At 42.8% G+C, this 18,308-nt stretch overlaps 1 protein-coding gene across 3 annotated transcripts in view; it reads left to right on the forward strand.

Moving 5' to 3' along the window:
- The window catches only part of CRTC3 (CREB regulated transcription coactivator 3), a 103,972-nt gene that overhangs the window by 81,885 nt on the left and 3,779 nt on the right, over nucleotides 1-18,308 (forward strand). For 2 of the 3 annotated variants that reach the window (XM_049905619.1, XM_049905620.1), the window contains exons 10-14: nucleotides 4,057-4,271; nucleotides 9,607-9,905; nucleotides 15,037-15,237; nucleotides 15,323-15,403; nucleotides 16,824-16,926. In XM_049905619.1, the coding sequence (XP_049761576.1) occupies nucleotides 4,057-4,271; nucleotides 9,607-9,905; nucleotides 15,037-15,237; nucleotides 15,323-15,403; nucleotides 16,824-16,926 (899 nt within the window). The remainder of the gene's footprint in view (nucleotides 1-4,056; nucleotides 4,272-9,606; nucleotides 9,906-15,036; nucleotides 15,238-15,322; nucleotides 15,404-16,823; nucleotides 16,927-18,308) is intronic. The other variant, XM_049905621.1, reaches the window with a different exon arrangement.

Here is an 18,308-nt window from a genome sequence, read left to right on the forward strand (position 1 = left end):
TAAATGTAAATCATGCAGTTAACACTCCACTGAGCTGAGATTAGAAAGTCGTAGAGCCTGCCAGAATACACGCCTGGGGAGATGATCATCCCACCTGCTGGTGCAGGACAAGCCCAGAGAGGACCAGGATTTTCTTCAAGAACCAATTTTGGCTTCAGGAGCTGATGCTTTAGTGAGGAGAGAGCGGCAAAAAAACAAGTGAGCAAATAAATATGACACATGCCATGTGCTGGTAAGTGCAAAGAAGAAAATGAAAGCAAAGTAAGGACATAGGCAATGAGCGGGCACTGGGAAGGCCTTTCTGATAAGGTGATATGCAACCAGAAGCCAGAATGAAGTGAGAAGGAGAAGGGTTCCAGGCAAGGGCAAAGATCCTGAGGCAGCAATATGCCTGGAGAGCAATGGGCTGGTCGAGTGAACAAGGGCGAAAGCAACCAGACAGGCAGTCAGAGAGGTGGCTGGGGCCCGGTCACACCAGCCTCACAGCCCTGGTGAGGAGCTTGGATTTCACTCTGAGTAAGACAGGAACTGGGGAGAACATTACCTACCTTACAGCACATCCAATGTATGATGCCAGTAGGTAGTAACTATATTTGGGAAGTGCCACTTTTATTTCTCTCACCTGGAGAGAAATTGTTATTTTCATTGTACTAATGACCTTGTTCACATTGGCTACTTTTTTTTTTTTTCTGGATCCTGATCTGTGCACTGGACCTTGTTTACTGCCATCTCCCCTCCCTCTCTCCCTCTCCTTCGGTACCACCTCCACACCCTCTGGCCTTTCTTCTGTCGGTCAGAGAGCCCTTCTGCTCTCACCGCAAGCAGCTCTGGGTTCTCAAATTTATTTTTCTAATCCTTGAGTTTTAACCCTATCACCAGTTCCATACACCCAGCCATCTGAAAGAGAAGATATCCCATTCAGTTTTTCTTTAACCACAATTATCCATCTTCCTCACCCACCAAACTGAGGGCCTTTCCTACTTCCCCATTTCCTTGCAAACCTCCAGGTATCCGAGCCGTATGTTAACCAAGAAAAGAGAGGTCATCAGGATGAATGCTTGCTTCCTCCTGCCTCTCATTCCCCTCTCCATCCTTTCCTCATTTTCTCAGATAAACACACAGTTGACTCTCCTATTCAAGACTGATTGCGTACTCATTTTCTGGCCTTTGTCCCCACTGGCCTTTCTGAGTCCTCCCTACTGCTTATCCTCCCCTCACCTGTATTTTCAGCCTCTCCCTCTCTACTAGATTTTCTCTCTGTGTTTAAATATGCTGAAGTATTCCACCCTAAAAAATTCTCTCCTTCACTCTGCATTCTCTTTTAGTTACTTCGTTCCCTCTCATTTCTAGAATTTTCAGCCACACTTCTTGAAAGAATATTTACTCTTGAGTCTTCCTTACTGCTTGTGCACTCTTCTTTCCACTGTGACCTGGCTTCTACCCCCACTGTTTGGTGGCCCTGCCCTCAAGAATGTCATTACCTCCAAATCCAACTGAGACACCTGTACTACATGTCTTTCTGTATTACAAAACTCAGTGTCTAAAATAGAATTCATTATCTTTCCCATTTATCCCTTGTCCCCAGTCTACCTCCAGTGTCCTCTATCTTTGTGGGTTGCTCTGTGAGTCCCCATGCCAGAAAACCAAGAGACATTCTTAAATACTCGCTTAACTTTCCACCTGTCTGCCCTCGTTATTACATTGAACTATTCAGCAACATCGTAACTCACCTCTCTGCCTCTAGGCTTTTCTATCTTGCAGCCCAAGCCCCACCCCCCACCCCAAGTCTTAGCCCTGCTGTCCTAAGAACAGCTGAGTATGTCTTTTCCCTGCTGTAAGCCTTCCACTGGTTTCTTTTCCTCAGTGCATCGTTCTGAGCCTTATGTGCTCTCTGCCTGCTTCTCCAGTCTCATCTCCCATCAGTACCCACCCATCTCCTAAACTTGGCCCTCCTGTGGGGTTTTAAGTCCTCACAGTTTCTAGAGCACATGCCTCTCTACTTTTGCCCATGCTGTGAGCTCCGCCTGAAGTGATTTTCCTGCGTATCACTGGAGTTCTTTAACCTGCACGCCCAGCTCAGATGTCACTTCCTTGGGAAGCCTCCTCCCAGTTTCTAGCCATTTCCCTCCACAGCTTCTACTGCCAGGCTCTGTCATTGCACTATTAAGTTGTATGATGTTGCAGGTTGTTCTGTTTATGGCTCTTCCTCTTTACCTTGTCTGGTAAGTGCTGTTACTGAATTGCGTCCTGCACTGAAACTGCCTTACCCGGGTCCTGGTGGATGGCACCAGCCTCCAACCATTCTCCTCTTTCAGCCTCGCTGCTTGTTTCCTTGTTCAGACCAGGACCACGGCAGTAGCCTTCTAATTGCTTCTCTCTGCCTCTACTTCTTGCTCCCTTAAGACATCCTCCGCACTGCTCCGACAGTGGAATTTCTAAAACGTCATCCTCTAACTTACACCTGGCTCCCTGATTCCCACAGTCTCAAGTCCAGACTCTAGAGCAGTGTGTTGTCTCACCCTCTTGTTTTCTGTCTCACCTGCCTTACCCACCTCATCTTTTGCTACCTCACTTGCCCTAACGTGGCCCCTACACCTGACACCTCAGTCTTGCCAAACTACTTGCAGTTCCACGAACACTGTGTCATGTCCTTAGTAAAGTCTTCCCCTCCCCAGCCCATCCCAACACTGACAACTCCTACTTTTGTGACCCCAGTGTCACTGGTACCTACTGGTTATACCCACTGTTCTCAGGCCTGGTGCAGCGTGCATCCGACCATATTGCAGCTGCTTGCTTTACCAGGCTGTTTCTTCCGCTTTTCTGTAAACTCCAGAAACTACCCCCTCAGAACTGGACTAGTGGCCAAAGGAGACACACCACCAATATACACACCATCGGTCTGATGGGTGGCCTGGGGGCGTGTGGGGCTGTGACAGAGCTTGGCCATGTAGGCTGGGATCACCACATGCATGCACCGCAGAGCAGAACAGAGCTTCGGATGGAAAGAGAAGGGGGTGGACTGGGACTGGGGCTGCCTTGCCTGTACATTCTGCCACAGAACCCCAAGGAGTCTGAGAATTCTCAATTTGAATCTGGGCTTTCCAGGCTCCTGTAAAGGTATAATTTGTCAAGATTGAAAACTAGAACATATGTCATTTAAGAGTTGATACATTCGATTTATAACTTTAAAAAATTTCAACAGATGGTTTGTGGGCCTCCATTTGTACTCTTGCCCCAGGCCTGCAAATGACAGAGTGGGCCTGGCCGTGGGTATACACACCTTGTTCATTCATCACCATCCCTCCAGCTCTTAGCCTAGTGCCGGGCATGCGGTGAGCAGCCAGCAGAATGTGATAAATGAATGGCAGCATTTTTCTCACTTGAAAGTTTGTGAAGACTATAATTGAAAAAATACATCTTGGAAGAGTTGTTGCCACGAGATACTTTTTTTTGGGGGGGGGGGAGGAGGATGTGAGGAGAAAAAGATAATTTAGAAATCCAGCAAAAAGAAACTTGTAAATATAAAGCAGTGGCTTACATTTTATATTAAAAAAAACCCAAACCCATTGCCTACTCATAGCAACCCTATAGGGCAAAATAGAACTGCCCCATAGGGTTTCCAAGGCTATCATCTTTACAGAAGCAGAATGCCCACATATTTCTCCTGAGGAGCAGCTGGTGGGTTCAAACCACCGACCTTTGATTAGCAGCTGAGTGCTTTAACTACTGTGCCACTAGGGCTCCTTCCACATTTTATATAGTGCTTTATAATTTTCAAAGTACTTTTGCATCCATGATCTAACCTGGTCTTGAAAACATTCCTGTAAAATGGGCATAGATAACGTCATTAGCCCAAGTGAACAGGTAAGGAAATTGTACTTCAGAGGAGTTAAGTCAAGGACACAAGTTCTCAGAGCAAGGGAGAGGCAGAGCCTACACTAGAACTTAGATCTTAGATACTCACTGTTTTGGGTTTTTTTAAACAATGTATTACATGTCGTATTTCCCAACAACCAAATACATTTTAGAAAGTCATTCTTATCTTTCTTTTTTCAGTGCCTTTCCACATAACGGTCAAAACATAGGCCTCTCATCCTTTCTGGGAACCCTGAACACTGGGGGGTCATTGCCAGATCTAACCAACCTCCGTTACTCAGCGCCCCTGCCAGCCTCCCTGGACACTGGCAACCACCTCTTTGGGAGTATGAGTATGGGGAATAGTGTGGGCAACCTCCCAGCTGCTATGACTCACTTGGAGATAAACTCCTCTGGTACGTATGCTCTGCTCGGTAAGGACCTTGGCCATGTCCCCCAGTGGCTTAATCATAGGTAGTCCCCAGCCATGTGGCCTATTCAGTGGATCACTGAGTGAAAGTGACTGCACCTGAGCTGGAGATGACATTTGCTTTCGTGGTTCTATTTCTGTGGATCTGATGAGCTCCGAAGCAGCTCTGCTGAACCTCGCTCTTTATTCTCTTCTACAGCCCATGTGTCCAGGGGGCTTGGGGAATCAGATTTAGGACTTAGGAAGTAAGGGTTCATTCTGTGTCAGCTGAACAATGTTAGTGACTTAACAGCATATGTGGCTATTTTACAATTAGAGCTTTCTCTAAAAAACAAAACAAAACTCTTGCCGTCAAGTTGATTCTGACTCATACCGACCCCTTAGGACAGAGTAGAGCTGCCCCATAGGGTTTCCAAGGCTGTAATCTTTATTAAGCAACACAGGAAGGGTCAAAATAAGATGAAAGGAACACACAGAGTCACTGTGCCAAAAAGAATTGGTCAAATTCTCATAAAAAGACCAGACTTTAAATAAATAAATAAATAAGACCAGACTTAATGGTCTAATTGAGACTAGAGGAATCTCGGCGGTCATGGTCTCCAAACCTTCTGTGGCCCAGGACAGGAACCATTCCCGAAGACAACTCATCAGACATGGAAGGGACTGGACAATGGGTTGGAGAGAGATGCTGACGAAGAGTGAGCTACTTGTATCAGGTGGACACTTGAGACTGTGTTGGCATCTCCTGTCTGGAGGGGAGATAGGAGGGTAGAAAAGGTTAGAAACTGGAAAAATTGTCACGAAAGGAGAGACTGGAAGGAGGGAGCGGGCTGACTCATTAGGGGGAGAGCAAGTGGGAGTATGGAGTAAGGTGTATATAAGCTTATATGTGACAGACTGACTTGATTTGTAAACGTTCACTTAAAGCTCAATAAAAATTATTTTAAAAAAATTGATATGCTATCATGTACGACTTATTTTACCAACACAAATTAACAAGATGTTCAAAAAAAAAAAAAAGAATTGGTCAACATTGAGCCATTTCAGCAGTAGCATGTGATCAAGAACCAATAGTACTGAAGGAAGAGGTCCAAGCTGCACTGAAGGCATTGGTGAAAAACAAGGGTCCAGGAGCTGACAGAATACTAACTGAGATGTTTCAGCAAATGGATGCAGCACGGGAAGCACTCATGCATCTATGCCAAGAAATTTGGAAGGCACCTAGCTCCCTGGCCAACTAACTGGAAGAGATCCATGTTTGTACCCGTTCCAAAGAAAGGTGATCCAACAGAATGTGGAAATGATTGAACATATAATTAATATCACACACAAGTAAAATATTGCTGAAGATCATTCAAAAGTGGTTGTACATCGACAGGAAACTGCCAGAAATTCAAGCCAGATTCAGAAGAGGGCATGGAACAGGGATATCACTGTTGATCTCAGGTAGATCTTGGCTGAAAGTAGAGAATACCAGAAAGATGTTTACATGTGTTTTATTGACTACGCAAAGGCATTTGACTGTGTGGATCATGACATATTATGGATAATGCTGCGAAGAATGGAAATTCCAGAACATTTAATTGAGCTTATGAAGAACCTGTACTTAGACCAAGAGGCAGTCATTCAAACAGAACAAGGGGATACTGCATGGTTTAAAGTTAAGAAAGGTTTGCTTCAGGGCTGTATCTTTTCACCATATTTATTCAGTCTGTATGCTGAGCAAATAGTATGAGAAACTGGACTGTATGAAGAAGAACATGCCTTCAGGATTGGAGGAAGACCCATTAACAGCCTTCCATATGCAGATGACACAACCTTGCTTGCTGAAAGTGAAGAGGACTTGAAGGACTTACTGATGAAAATCAAAGACCATAGCCTTCTGTATGGATTACACCTCAACATAAAGAAAACAAAAATCCTCACAATTGGACCAGTAAGCAACACCATGATAAGCTGAGAAAAGATCAAAGTCATCAAGGATTTCATTTTACCTGGATCCACAAGCAACACTCATCGAAACAGCAGTCAAGAAATCAAATGACGTATTGCATTGGGCAGATCTGCTGTAAAAGACCTCTTTAAAGTGTTAAAAAACAAAGATGTCATTTTCAGGGCTAAGGTGTGCCTGACCCAAGCCATGGTGTTTTCAGTCACTTCCTATGCATGTGAAACTGGACAATGAATAAGGAAGATGGAAGAAGAATTGATGCCTTTAATTATGGTGCTGGCAAAGAATATTGAATATACCATAGACTGCCAGAAGAAAGAAAAATCTGTCTTGGAATACTCCTTAGAAGCAAGGATGGCAAGACTTCGTCTCATTTAGTTTGGACATGTTTTCAGGAGGGACCAGTCCCTGGAGAAGGACATCATGCTTGGTAAAGTAGAGGGTCAGTGAAAAAGAGGAAGACCCTCCATAATATGTCATGACACAGTGGCTGCAACAATGGGCTCAAGCATAACAACGATTGTGAGGATGGTGCAGGACTGGGCAGTGCTTTGTTTTGTTGTACATAGGGTTGCTGAGTTAGAACCGACTCAACAACACCTAACAACAAGCCTTATAGAAACAGACTGCCACATCTTTCTTTCATGGAGCAGCTGGTGGGTTCAAACTCCCAACCTTTCGATTAACCACTGCACTACTACTGCTTAACCACTTTGCCACCAGGGCTTCTATAGAGCTCTCTCTAGATCCTTCCAATTATCTATTGGATTTCAAAAGAGAATAGTGCAAATTTTAGAAAATTTACAGTAGATACAAGGAAAATATTTATACTTAATATACAGGTAGTCCCCAGCTTACAATGGGGTTCTGTTTTGATGACTATCGTTAAGATTGTTCTGATGTAAGTCAAATACCTCATTTTTTAAATTTTTCGTTATGATTGCCTTTTATTATCAGTATCTTTATAAATCCAATCTTTATTTGTCTTTGGGAGTTGGAAATATTACATCTGAAAATGATAGCAAATTACGCATGGCAACCTTGTATGTAGTGTATATTACTAATAATAAGAAAAAAAGAAAAGAACAGCTCTAAGCACGGTTCGTTGTAACTCAAATACATCGTAAGTCAGAGACTACCTATATATGTGTTAAGTAGTGATCTATTACAGTTCAAAATTATGGGTTCAAACTTTCAGAAGTACTTTAAAACGTGGCATGTAGCTATATTGAAATGCTACCCATAATGTGATTTGGGTGTTACTAGATGGGTTTGATTGCCTACAGCTCAGACCCCATGTTGAAAGATGACTACATCTGCTTGAACCCTGACCCATGCTCTGGTCAGTGTCTGGGGCAGCCTTTAATTGCATTCACTCCCAGTGGGGTGGCACAGCCCCTGGCTATCACAGGTTCCTGTGAAGCATTGTGGTGTGAAATGTTGCCTTTGGAAGGGATTCTCAGTGATAGTGGAGGATGGCTTGCTGGTTTCCACTCAGTTCTGTGAAATGTGATATGAAACAGTGAGATTTGTCCATGAGCATCAGAACTCACCCCCCAAATGAGAGTGGTCACTGTAGTGGGGGGAGGGGGGTCACTGGAAGATTTTCTGAGAGTTGCAGTGAAGCTGCCATTGTGCAGCACAGGTCTTGGTTTGAGCAGTTGATTTCAGGGACCACCTTTGTTTTTGTTTTGTTTGTCATTGTATTATTCGTAACAGTAGCAAGTCTTCATCTACTGAATGTGGGTTTTGGTTTTTAGCAATCAAGTCATGTGTGGCCAAGTCTAATGACAAAATGAGTGATCAGGCAAGATGATGCTGTCTGGATCCAGTGTGTTGCAGAGAATGTGCTCTGTGGCCCAGAATGCTCTTGGTGGCGCAGACACCACTCAGCCCTGAGCTTACTGGGGTGGCTTCAAAGTAGAAGCTCTCAAAGCCTTTAGAGTTTCTAGATTCAGAACCTGGGCAATCCACCTTCTAGAGTGAATTCTCTATGAACATGGACATGTCACAGAAGTAAAGCAGCTACATTAGGTCTTGGAGAAGCTGGCATTTTCTAGAACAGCCTTTGACAGTCCATTTCAGCTGAAAACCCTGCGTTTGGTCACTGGCAGTTATTTTCCCCCAAAGCATTATTTTATCTAGAATATGTCAGAACAATTGTCAAGTGTTTATAGCTTCTATGTATGCCTTAAAATTCGTGGGACTCAAGGTTTCACCCTTTTTTTTTTTTTAGATATGTGAGCTTTCTTTATGAATAAAATTTTTTAATGTAAATTCAGATCTTTAGCTAGAATTCTCATTTGAATCACTCAAAGCTCTGGCGTTTCCATGTTGAGTGACAGGATACCTGCATAGGGTTTTATCATAGACATCTTTTTCTACATTTTAAAAATAATTTTGCCCACGAAAATGAATTTTGTCATGACTTCATTTACCATAACTTTAACATTTTTCATACTTAAAAATGTGGTTTAAGCCTCAGATGTTTTTGGCTCTAGTTAATGATTGAACACTTTAGTTCTTATTGACATAAAACAACGCACAGTTCTGTTCATTTCACCTGCTGGTACAAGAATGGTGGGCTGAACTTTAAACACAGGCATTGCCCATAAAATGCACAGCAGCAGCAGCTGCTCTGTGCCAGGCCCTCTGCCAGGTGCCAGGGATGCCACTGGCCTGGGGCATGGTCCTTAGCTCAGGGAGCTGGCGCACTAGCAACTTTCGCCACGGAGGCTCATGCTAAAATTCACCCCCTGCCCCAAATTAAACAAAACAGCAGCAAAAACCCCCTTTTCCTCGAGTTAGAATAGACTGTGATGAAGAATTTCCCAGCAGCCAGGAAAACAAAGAGAGGGGAACACTGGGGCAGGAGATACAGGGCATGTCCCTTCCTATGGCTCCATAGTGTGCAAAGGGTCCATTGAGGCAGCTTCCTGAAAGCCACAGCTCTCAGTGAAAGGTTGTTCTCCAAAGGCAGCAGAGGACTGGGCAGTGCGCTTGGGACAGAGGTGTTCCGTAGCTCCAAACAGAATTGTGTACAGCCCTGGGGTCCTTTCCCTGGAGTAGAGCTGAGCACACAGTGTCCCTGTTACCCAGTCCTGCTCTCCCAGTGGTTGTTTACATGATGGCATTCCTCTTGGGAGAAAATGATTCTTATCTCTATGGCACCATCTCTCTTAGTATGGGTGCACCTTTTCCTTGCTATTGGCCCACCTGATACATTTTCTGTAGGAGAGTTGCCCTGGAGCCCCTTTACATGTAGGATAGCGCTCTAATATGGATAGTAAGAAGTTTTCTCTAATCTTTGGAAAACAAAAGATTTGTTCTGAAATTATGACAAATGTCTTGTGAATTTGTTGTCTTCTAGGTCTCCAGAGTTCTCGGAGTAACCCCTCCATCCAAGCCACGCTCAATCTAACAGTGCCTACCTCCTCCCTAAATAGCCACCTGCAGACCTCTGCCCCCAAAGCCTCTGCTCTTCACCCTTCGTTCCGTTCTTTTTCCCGTAGCAACCCATCTCTTTCCACCACAGACCCAAGTGGCCCCTCTCGGAGGAGGCAGCCTCCCGTCAGCCCTCTCACGCTTTCACCTGGCCATGAAGCACATCAAGGTTTCAACAGACAGCTCTCTTCAACCAGCCCACTGAACCCATATCCTGCCTCCCAGGTAAACAACTAAACTACGGTTAAACAGACTGAAGCTTAGAGGAATTGCTTTCCTTCTCTCTGGGTTATTCTGGATTAGGTCCATTGCACTTAAGCACCCATGAGGTCTCAAATGCAGTTGGTTCTCACATGTGGAATCAGGGAAAACGGAAGTGTGAATAGTTCAGAATGCATTAATGATTTCCTAATAGCAGATTTGCTGTGTTGGTTACTCTTAAACAAATATTGAACAGTTTGCAGTCACTGTACCTCATGAACTTGGGGTGGGGAAAAGGGTAGGGTATAGAGGAACCAATCCAGATACGTCCAAGACGGCTAAGGGAAACCAGGTGAAGATTTTAAAATCGGAATGGAAAATCAGTAATTGGCTTTATCAGTACTTTAAGCCACAGGAGAAAGCTAAGGAAGACATTTAATATCTTCCTGAAGTTTTGAAATTGATTAACCCTCTTCCTTAGAAACAGTACCTTTATTGACCATCAAATATTAGGTATTAATAAGGATTGTGTCTCTATAAAAGTCCATTTACATGGCCCCCAGTCTCTCTGTTGGCCCAAAACTGAAACCATTCCCGAAGCCAACTCTTCAAAGATTAAAAACCAAAAACCAAACCCAGTGCTGTTGAGTTGATTCCGACTCATATTAGACTGGACTATAAGACATAAAAGGATACTGGTGAGGAGTGTGTTTCTTAGCTCAAGTAGACATATGAGACTAGGTGGACAGCTCCTGTCCAGAGGTGAGATGAGAAGGCAGAGGCAGATGAGTTGGTAGAATGGACACGGGAAATACAGGGTGGAAAGGAGGAATGTGCTGTCACGTTATAGGGAGAGCAGCTAGGGTCACATAACAATGTGTGTATGAGTTTTTGTATGAGAAACTGATGTGAATTATAAACTTTCACTTAAAGCACAATAAAAAAATTTTTTAAAAAAGGAAAGGACCGTACCAAAAAAAAAAAAGTCCATTTAGGAAGAGGCACATTTTGGAGTCACAGGCCTGTTACAGAAATGCAGGGGTTGAAACTTCATATTTTGACTTGTAGACTTTTTTTTTTTTAAACTTTAAACTCTTTGGGTGGTTCTCCTTACCGTAATCATCAGTGGATATATTTTTAACCTATTGGTCACTCCTGAGATGGATTATAACATCATTAACTACTCAACACTTCTCCATAAATGAGTAATGACTTAGCAAGGTGGAGTTGACAGAGCACAACGGAAGGAGTTAGGAGACCTAGTTATTAGTCACTCTTTACCTCTTACTAGCTCAAGACCTTAGTTATATGAGTCATCTCTTCAGGGGGAGTGTGAGAAGGCATTTCATAATTTGTTTTTTCATGGTTCTTTTTACTTTATTGGATTGCCTTTTATTTTATTTTATTTTGCCTTTAATTTTATTTTGCAAGATTGTTTTACAGGATATAAAAACTGTTATTCTTGCCTTCTAGCTTCATTTTAAAGGGACTATATCCTCTCTTTTAGATGTTTTCATTTTTATAATTTTTTTAATACAGTATTTAATTTTTAAAAAAATGTTACACATGCACATAGTTTAAAGGCTCATATAGTTTTTCTAAAAAACTTGTTATGAAATAACAGCTGTCTTCCCTTGCCTCACTAACTATATTTCTCACTGCTTAGGGATGGCTGCTTTCAACCATCTTAGCTCATCCCTTCGGTATAACCTTCATGTTATTTCAAGCTTATTTTGGCGGTTCTGGATTTTTCAGTGTTAGGCATTATCTAATGACATCTTACTGTGGAAGGCTAAGATTTAATTCTCTTTCACCTTTTCCCTGAGTCCCATCACACACACATACTTCCTTCTCTGTCCATCTTTTTGATTAGAGTGATACTCAATGTTGACTGTTTCCATAGTAACAATAATGTACTCAAAGTTGAACCACATGAAATAACAAAATGAACTTCTCTTTTTTTCTCCTGGGAGTTAAAAATATCTTGCTGTTTTGGTTAGCCTGGTTTTCTATGTGTATATTACTAATTCAACCCCAAACCCTTGAAGAGAGTTGGGTAGATCTTCCATCAAAACATTTAATTACAAGTCCTCAGTCGCTTTACAAGAAAGAGTACATGTGATCCTGTATGACTGAAAAATGTCTAGAAAGATGGATGGATGGGTGGGTGGGTGGATGGGTGGATGGATGGATGGATGGATGGATGGATGCCATCAATTTGCCTCCAACTCATGGCAACCTTATGTACAACAGAATAACTCATTGCCTAGAGCTATGTCATCCTTACGATTGCTGGCATGTTTGAGTCCCTCATTGCAGTTACTTGCCAATCCATCTCACTGAGGCTCTCCCTCACCTTCATTGGCACCCTACTTCATCAGATATGATGTTCTCCTCTAGTGATTGATCCCTCCTGATGACATATCAACAGCAAGCAAGTCAGACAGTGTTCTGTTGTGATACATAAGGTTTTCCTTGGCTAATTTTTGGAAGTAGCTCTCCAGGCCTTTCTTCCCAGTCTGTCTTAGTCTGGAAGCTGCATTGAAACTTGCCCACCATGATGACCCTGTTGGTATTTGAAATACTGGTGGCATAGTTTCCAGCATCACAGCAACACACAAGCCACCACAGTATGACAAACTGACTGATGGGTAGTGGGTCTTTATTCAGCTCTCCATTTAATCGATAATATGACAGGGTATAGAATTCTAAGTTTAAAATAATTTTCCCTTGGAATTTTGAAGGTATCGATCCATTGGCTTTTAGTTTCTAGAGTTGCTACTGAGAAATCCAGTGCCATACTGATTCTTGATACTTTGTATGAAGTATCCTTTTTTCTTCTGGAAGCTTATAGAATCTTCTTTTGGTCTCCAGTGTTCTGAAACTTCAGGATAATATGGCTTGGTATGTATGAATCAGTTTTCTTCTATTGACCTGGATATTTGGTGGGTTCCTTAGTCTGAAAACACATATCCTTCAGTTCTGGGAAATTTTCTTTATTTCTTCAGTGATTTCTTCTCTTCAATTTTTCTGCTCTTTCTTTTTGGAACTCCTGTTGTGTGGATATTACATGTCCTGGACTGATCCTCTAACTTCCTTTCTTTTTTTCACTCCTCCTTTCCATCTGTCTTTTTGCTCTACTTTCTGGAAGAATTTCTCAACTTTATCTTCCAGCTTGTCTACTGAGTTTTTTGTTTTTGTTTTTGTTTCTACTCTTGTGCTTTTAGATTTCTAAGAGTTCTTTTTTGTTCTCTTAATGTTCCTTTTTTATAGCATCACACTTGTTTCGTGGATGCAGTGTCATCCTTTACCTCTCTGAGATTTTTAGTAGTAATTTTTATTTTTCATAATAGAAATTTTCAAATTGTATAAAACTAGAAAAAGAGTAGAATGAATCATCCTATACCCATCATCCAGCCTCAATAATTATTGATATTTTTATAATCTCATTTAATCTATATCCATACTTTTAAAAAATATAGAGATGCATATTGCAAATATTTAAATATGTATCTCTAACAGATAAGAATTTTAAAAAATAACCTAAATATTATAATGATAGTTTTGGTTTTGCTTTTTTGACGACTACTTCTTCCTGTATAGATTTCTCCAAGTTCCCTTTCTCCATATGTCTGCTTCAATCTCTGACTTTCTTGCCAGATGCTTTCCTCACAGTCTGCTGATCCTTGGCACTCTGCTCATCCTTAAAAATAAGATACTAAAAAGCTGATTGGAAGCTTTGCATATATGGGTGGGCTTGTCGAGGGTGATTTTCACTGAAGAGTGACCCAGCAAGGAAACCTCTGCTATCACAAATTTTAGGGCTTTCTCTCAGATGGGTCAGATTTCCCAAAAGACACTATTCCAATCTTGTGCCTGGGTATGTGCCTGGGTACCAGCATTCTGGGAGCTGAGTTGGGAAAAAAGGAGGGAAGGGGAACCTCAAGATTTGCTAAGTGAGCTTTCTTATAGATTCTGTAGAGTGCCCTCGCCCTCAGGGGTCTGGTCTGGTGTTCCCTGTTTTTAGTTTTAGTTTTACTCTCCTCAGAGTATAACTTTCCAGTTTCTGGCCAGGTGTTGGGGAGGGAGGGGCAGTTGCACAGCAGCACCTGGGAAGCGAGACCTAACTGCTTAAATAAACTTTCAGGAGATCCTCCTGACTTTTGCTCTATCATCATGCCCTGCTCCCTGCTGTCCCCAGTTCCAGAGACCTGAGGGATCCTGTAATGTAAATCAGATTACCCCTTGGTTTTCCCCACTGCCAGTTTAGTATTCAGCTCTCTTGGCTCTGCTAAGCCAGTTACCATTTGTCCATCTACTTTTCATTTTCCAAATTGTGTTGCCATTTTCTCCTACTATCTTTGTCGTCATGTTGTTTATTATGATTTTAGTGCTGTGTATTATTTTAGTGTTGTTTATTAATGTTTATTGTTCTTTAATGTCTGTTCTTAGTGTTTTAGCAGGGTTTCGGGAAAGAGCAGGGCTAAATACCCTTTTCAGTCTGCCATCTTTAACCAGAAGTTATGGTTTTAAAAGAAAACAAACATGATTTTCACAGAGGAAACTGGCTAAATTGGTTGTTTTTTGTTTTGTTTTTTAAGACAACAGAAATTGTCCTTGAATGGAAAATGCTTTGTGGGGAAGTGAGATTTCAGATACACTTTTTTTTTTTCTTTTATTGTGCTTTAGTTGAAACTTCACAGAGCAAATTAGTTTCTCATTCAACACTTTATACACCAATTGTTTTCTGACATTGGTTGCAATCCCCGCCATGTGTCAACACTCTCCCCTTCAATACCCCAATTCCCCGTTTCCATCCATCCATTATTCCTGGCCTTTCCTGCCTTCTCATCATTGCTTTTGGACAGGTGTTGCCCTTTTGGTCTCATATACATGACTGAACTTAGAGGCATGTTCCTCACATGTGTTATTGTTTATTTTATAGACCTGTCTAATCTTTGGCTGAAGGGTGAACTTCAGGATATGAGATATACTTTGAAGGAGCAGAAATAGGCTTCTCAGGGCACAGCATAAAATAGCACAGTGTAAAAAACATGGACTTTTCCCTCACTTTTGATATTTCCTAATCCTAAAGGACTTGTCCCTGGAAACTCAGAAGATAAGCTAATTAGTGCCTTTGTTCATTTGCTTACAGATGGTGCCCTCAGATCGAAGCCCGCTTTCCTTCCTGCCCACAGACGCTCAAGCCCAATTATCCCCACCGCCCCCTTACCCCACGACCCAGGACCTCCCCCAGCCTCTCCTCCAGCAGCCCCGAGCCCAGGACCCCCCTGCTCAGCTGCCCCAGGCAGCCTCAGCACTGCCCCAGTCAGACTTCCAGCTCCTTGCGCCCCAGGTAAGCTCTAGCAGGAGCATTGGTGAGGAGGTGCCCTTATTTTGCTGAGTCCCAAGCTAAATGGTCACCTCCTTATTCCCTGAAGGGCTCGTCTTTGACCAACTTCTTCTCAGATGTGGGCTTTGACCAGCAGTCCATGAGGACAGGCCTGGCTTTTCCTCAGCAGGTATGTGGTCTCAGGGCACAGAAGTGTGTCTTGGCCTTATGCCTTCTTCTTCTTTGGTGCATAAGCAGCACCATTTAGGCTGTTCACTGGGTAGAGTCCACAAATAAATAGACTCGATGCTTCAGTTCCCTGATTTCAGGTGTGTTCTGTGGCAGGGAATGCCTGGAATCTTCCCTATCCCTAAAGGCAGGTGCTGGCTGCCTTATTTCTTGTCAAGCCTCAGCCCAGGAACTGTTTGAACAAGTGGTAGGAGACTTGTTGCTGACACTCCAGTCATAGAGTTGTAGAATCATCAGTACTGGAAAGGACCATAGCCATCAATTAATCCATCACCTCATGTTGAGGAAACTGAGGCACAGGGAGGGACAGTGTCTTATCCCAGTAGCTGAGTTAGAAAGTAGCATGGGGTTTTGCCTGCAGGCCAAGTAGGTGCACCCACCATGGTGTGGGGCCTCCTAGGAGAGCTGGCTCCTGAGGGGGTGTAATGTGGGGGAGGTCACTCTATAAGATATTCTCACTTAGCCATTTTCTTTTGCTTCTGAGTTTTTCCCTGTCACTAACCATTTCAGTATCCCTAGATTTTATAGTGTTTTGTAGTGTTCAGTAAGTATGGATTGGACTGCAAGATGAATAAAGGAGAGAAGGGAGGGTTGTACACTTCCCAGAACCTAATAATACTAATAAAGGCAGAGATTTCCTAAGTGAAACCTCATGACCCAGAACCAATAGTCTTTGCCTTCTCATTTTCTGGAAGGGCCATTTTAGCCTAGGTGAGAGTCAGTGTCTCCCCGGAGAATGATGGAAACTCCTTCTTCTCAGACATTTTTCAAATGTTTGGAAACTTAATTTCAGGAAGGGCACCTATAGTAGGCTGCAGTTCTAACTGACCATCATAGAGGCCGTGTCCTCAAGAGGGGACCGCCCAGTGACAGAATCTGAGGTTCCTCCCCCTGAGTGCAAGGAGGAAGGGGTTCCACTTTCTTGTTTTTCTAGAAGCCAAACAGAAGAAGAGCCCATCACTTCCTTGGTTACAGATAAAGCCTTTCAAGGGTTTCCACAGATGGTAGATTCCAAAAATGCTCTGTGTGGATAAGGAGGAAGGGTGTGTGAGACCCATAGAGGGCCCATTGAAGCCGCTGGCTCCTCCCAGAATGGCTCACTAGGCCAGGCAGTGGTGTGAGCTGCACAAGCCACCTGCACTGTGGACTTGAGGAACCCCTCCCCACCCAGCACCTGCCTGCTGAGGAGAAGATCCTGCATACATTATCATGACAGCAGAGCACTGTGGGTCCTGGAAAGAAGAGGGTAGAAGACATTTCTAGTGTCTTGCTTTTGTTCTGGGAGCACATTGCATGACTCAAATCACTCACTTCTCAGAAGCAGAGTTGGTTCCTCACCCAGTGACCTTTGATGTTTCCAGGTGCCCCTGTTGCAACAAGGTCACCGAGAACTGCAAGACTCACTTCACTTAAGACCAAACCTGTATCCCAACTGCGGGAGCTTCCCAAACACCATCCTGACAGGTGAGTGGGGGCCCTCAGCTTCTTCTTCTTCTTTTTTTTTTTTTTTTAATTTTCTTTTTTTGTTGTCATTGTGGGTATACACAGTAAAACATACACCAATTCAACTGTTTCTACATGTACAATTCATTGACATTGATTACATTCTCTGAGTTGTGCAACCATTCTCAGCCTCCTTTTCTGAGTTGTTCCTCTCCATTAACATAAACTCACTGCCCCCTGAGGTTCCTACCTAATCTTTCGAATTGCTGTTGTCACTTTGATCCCATATAGATAGTTCTTAAAAGAGCATAATGTTCAAGGCAGTCATTTTTCACTAGTTATGCTAATGTTTGGTTTTAAGAAGACTTCAGGGGATATTTTTGGTTTAAGGTTTAAAGCTTATCTCAGGGCAATAGTTTCAGGGGTTCGTCTAGCTTCCATGGTACCAGGAAGTCTGAAGTCCATGAAAATTTGAAATTCCATTCCATATTTTCCCCCTTTTGAGCAGAATTCTTCTATAGAATCTTTGATCAAAATGTTCAGTAATGGTAGCCGGGTACCATCCAGTTCTTCTGGTCTTATGGCAGAGGAGGCAGTTAGCCACACATTCCATTTCCTCCTCCTATTCCTGACTCTTTCCTCTGTTGCTCTAGGCATATATAAAAAAAAAAAAAAAAAAAAGGCATATAGAGACCAACTATTGTGCCTTGGCCCCTGTCTTAGTCATCTAGTGGTGCTAATAACAGAAATATCACAAGTGGATGGCTTTAACAAAAAGAACTTTAGTCTCTCACAGTCTAGGAGGCTACAAGTCCAAATTCCTAGCATCAGTTCCAGTGGAAGGCTTTCTGTCTCTCTTGGCTCTGGAGGAAGGTCCTTGTCGTCAATCTTCCCCTGGTCAATGAGGTTCTCGGGCATAGGGACCCCGGTTTCAAAGGGCGGACTCTGCTTCTGGTGCTGCTTTATTGGCAGTACGAGATCCCCCTGTCTCTTTGCTCCCTTCTTTTATATCTCAAAACAGATTGGCTTAAGACACTATCAAATCTTGTAGATCTCATTAATATAACTGTTCCTAATCCATGTCATTAACATCATAGTGATAGCATTTACGACACATAGAGAAATCACATCAGATGACAAAATGATGAACAACCACACAATACTGGGATTCATGGCATAGCCAAACTGATAAACCTGTTTTGGGGGGATACAATTCAAACAATGACAGACCCCTCAGCTGCTTTACTGTTTTTATTTTTGCTGTGTTTTTATAAATGCTATTGTACAATAGCTTCGCACAGTGTAATGTTATATAAAGCCAAAAGTGAAAATTCCCTGGTTCAGCCTTACCCTTTGACATGCAGCTATCTAGCCCCAGAGACAGTGAGGTGGTGAGGAAAGGG

This window comes from Elephas maximus, chromosome 13, assembly GCF_024166365.1.
Source record: "Elephas maximus indicus isolate mEleMax1 chromosome 13, mEleMax1 primary haplotype, whole genome shotgun sequence".
NCBI lineage: Eukaryota > Metazoa > Chordata > Mammalia > Proboscidea > Elephantidae > Elephas > Elephas maximus.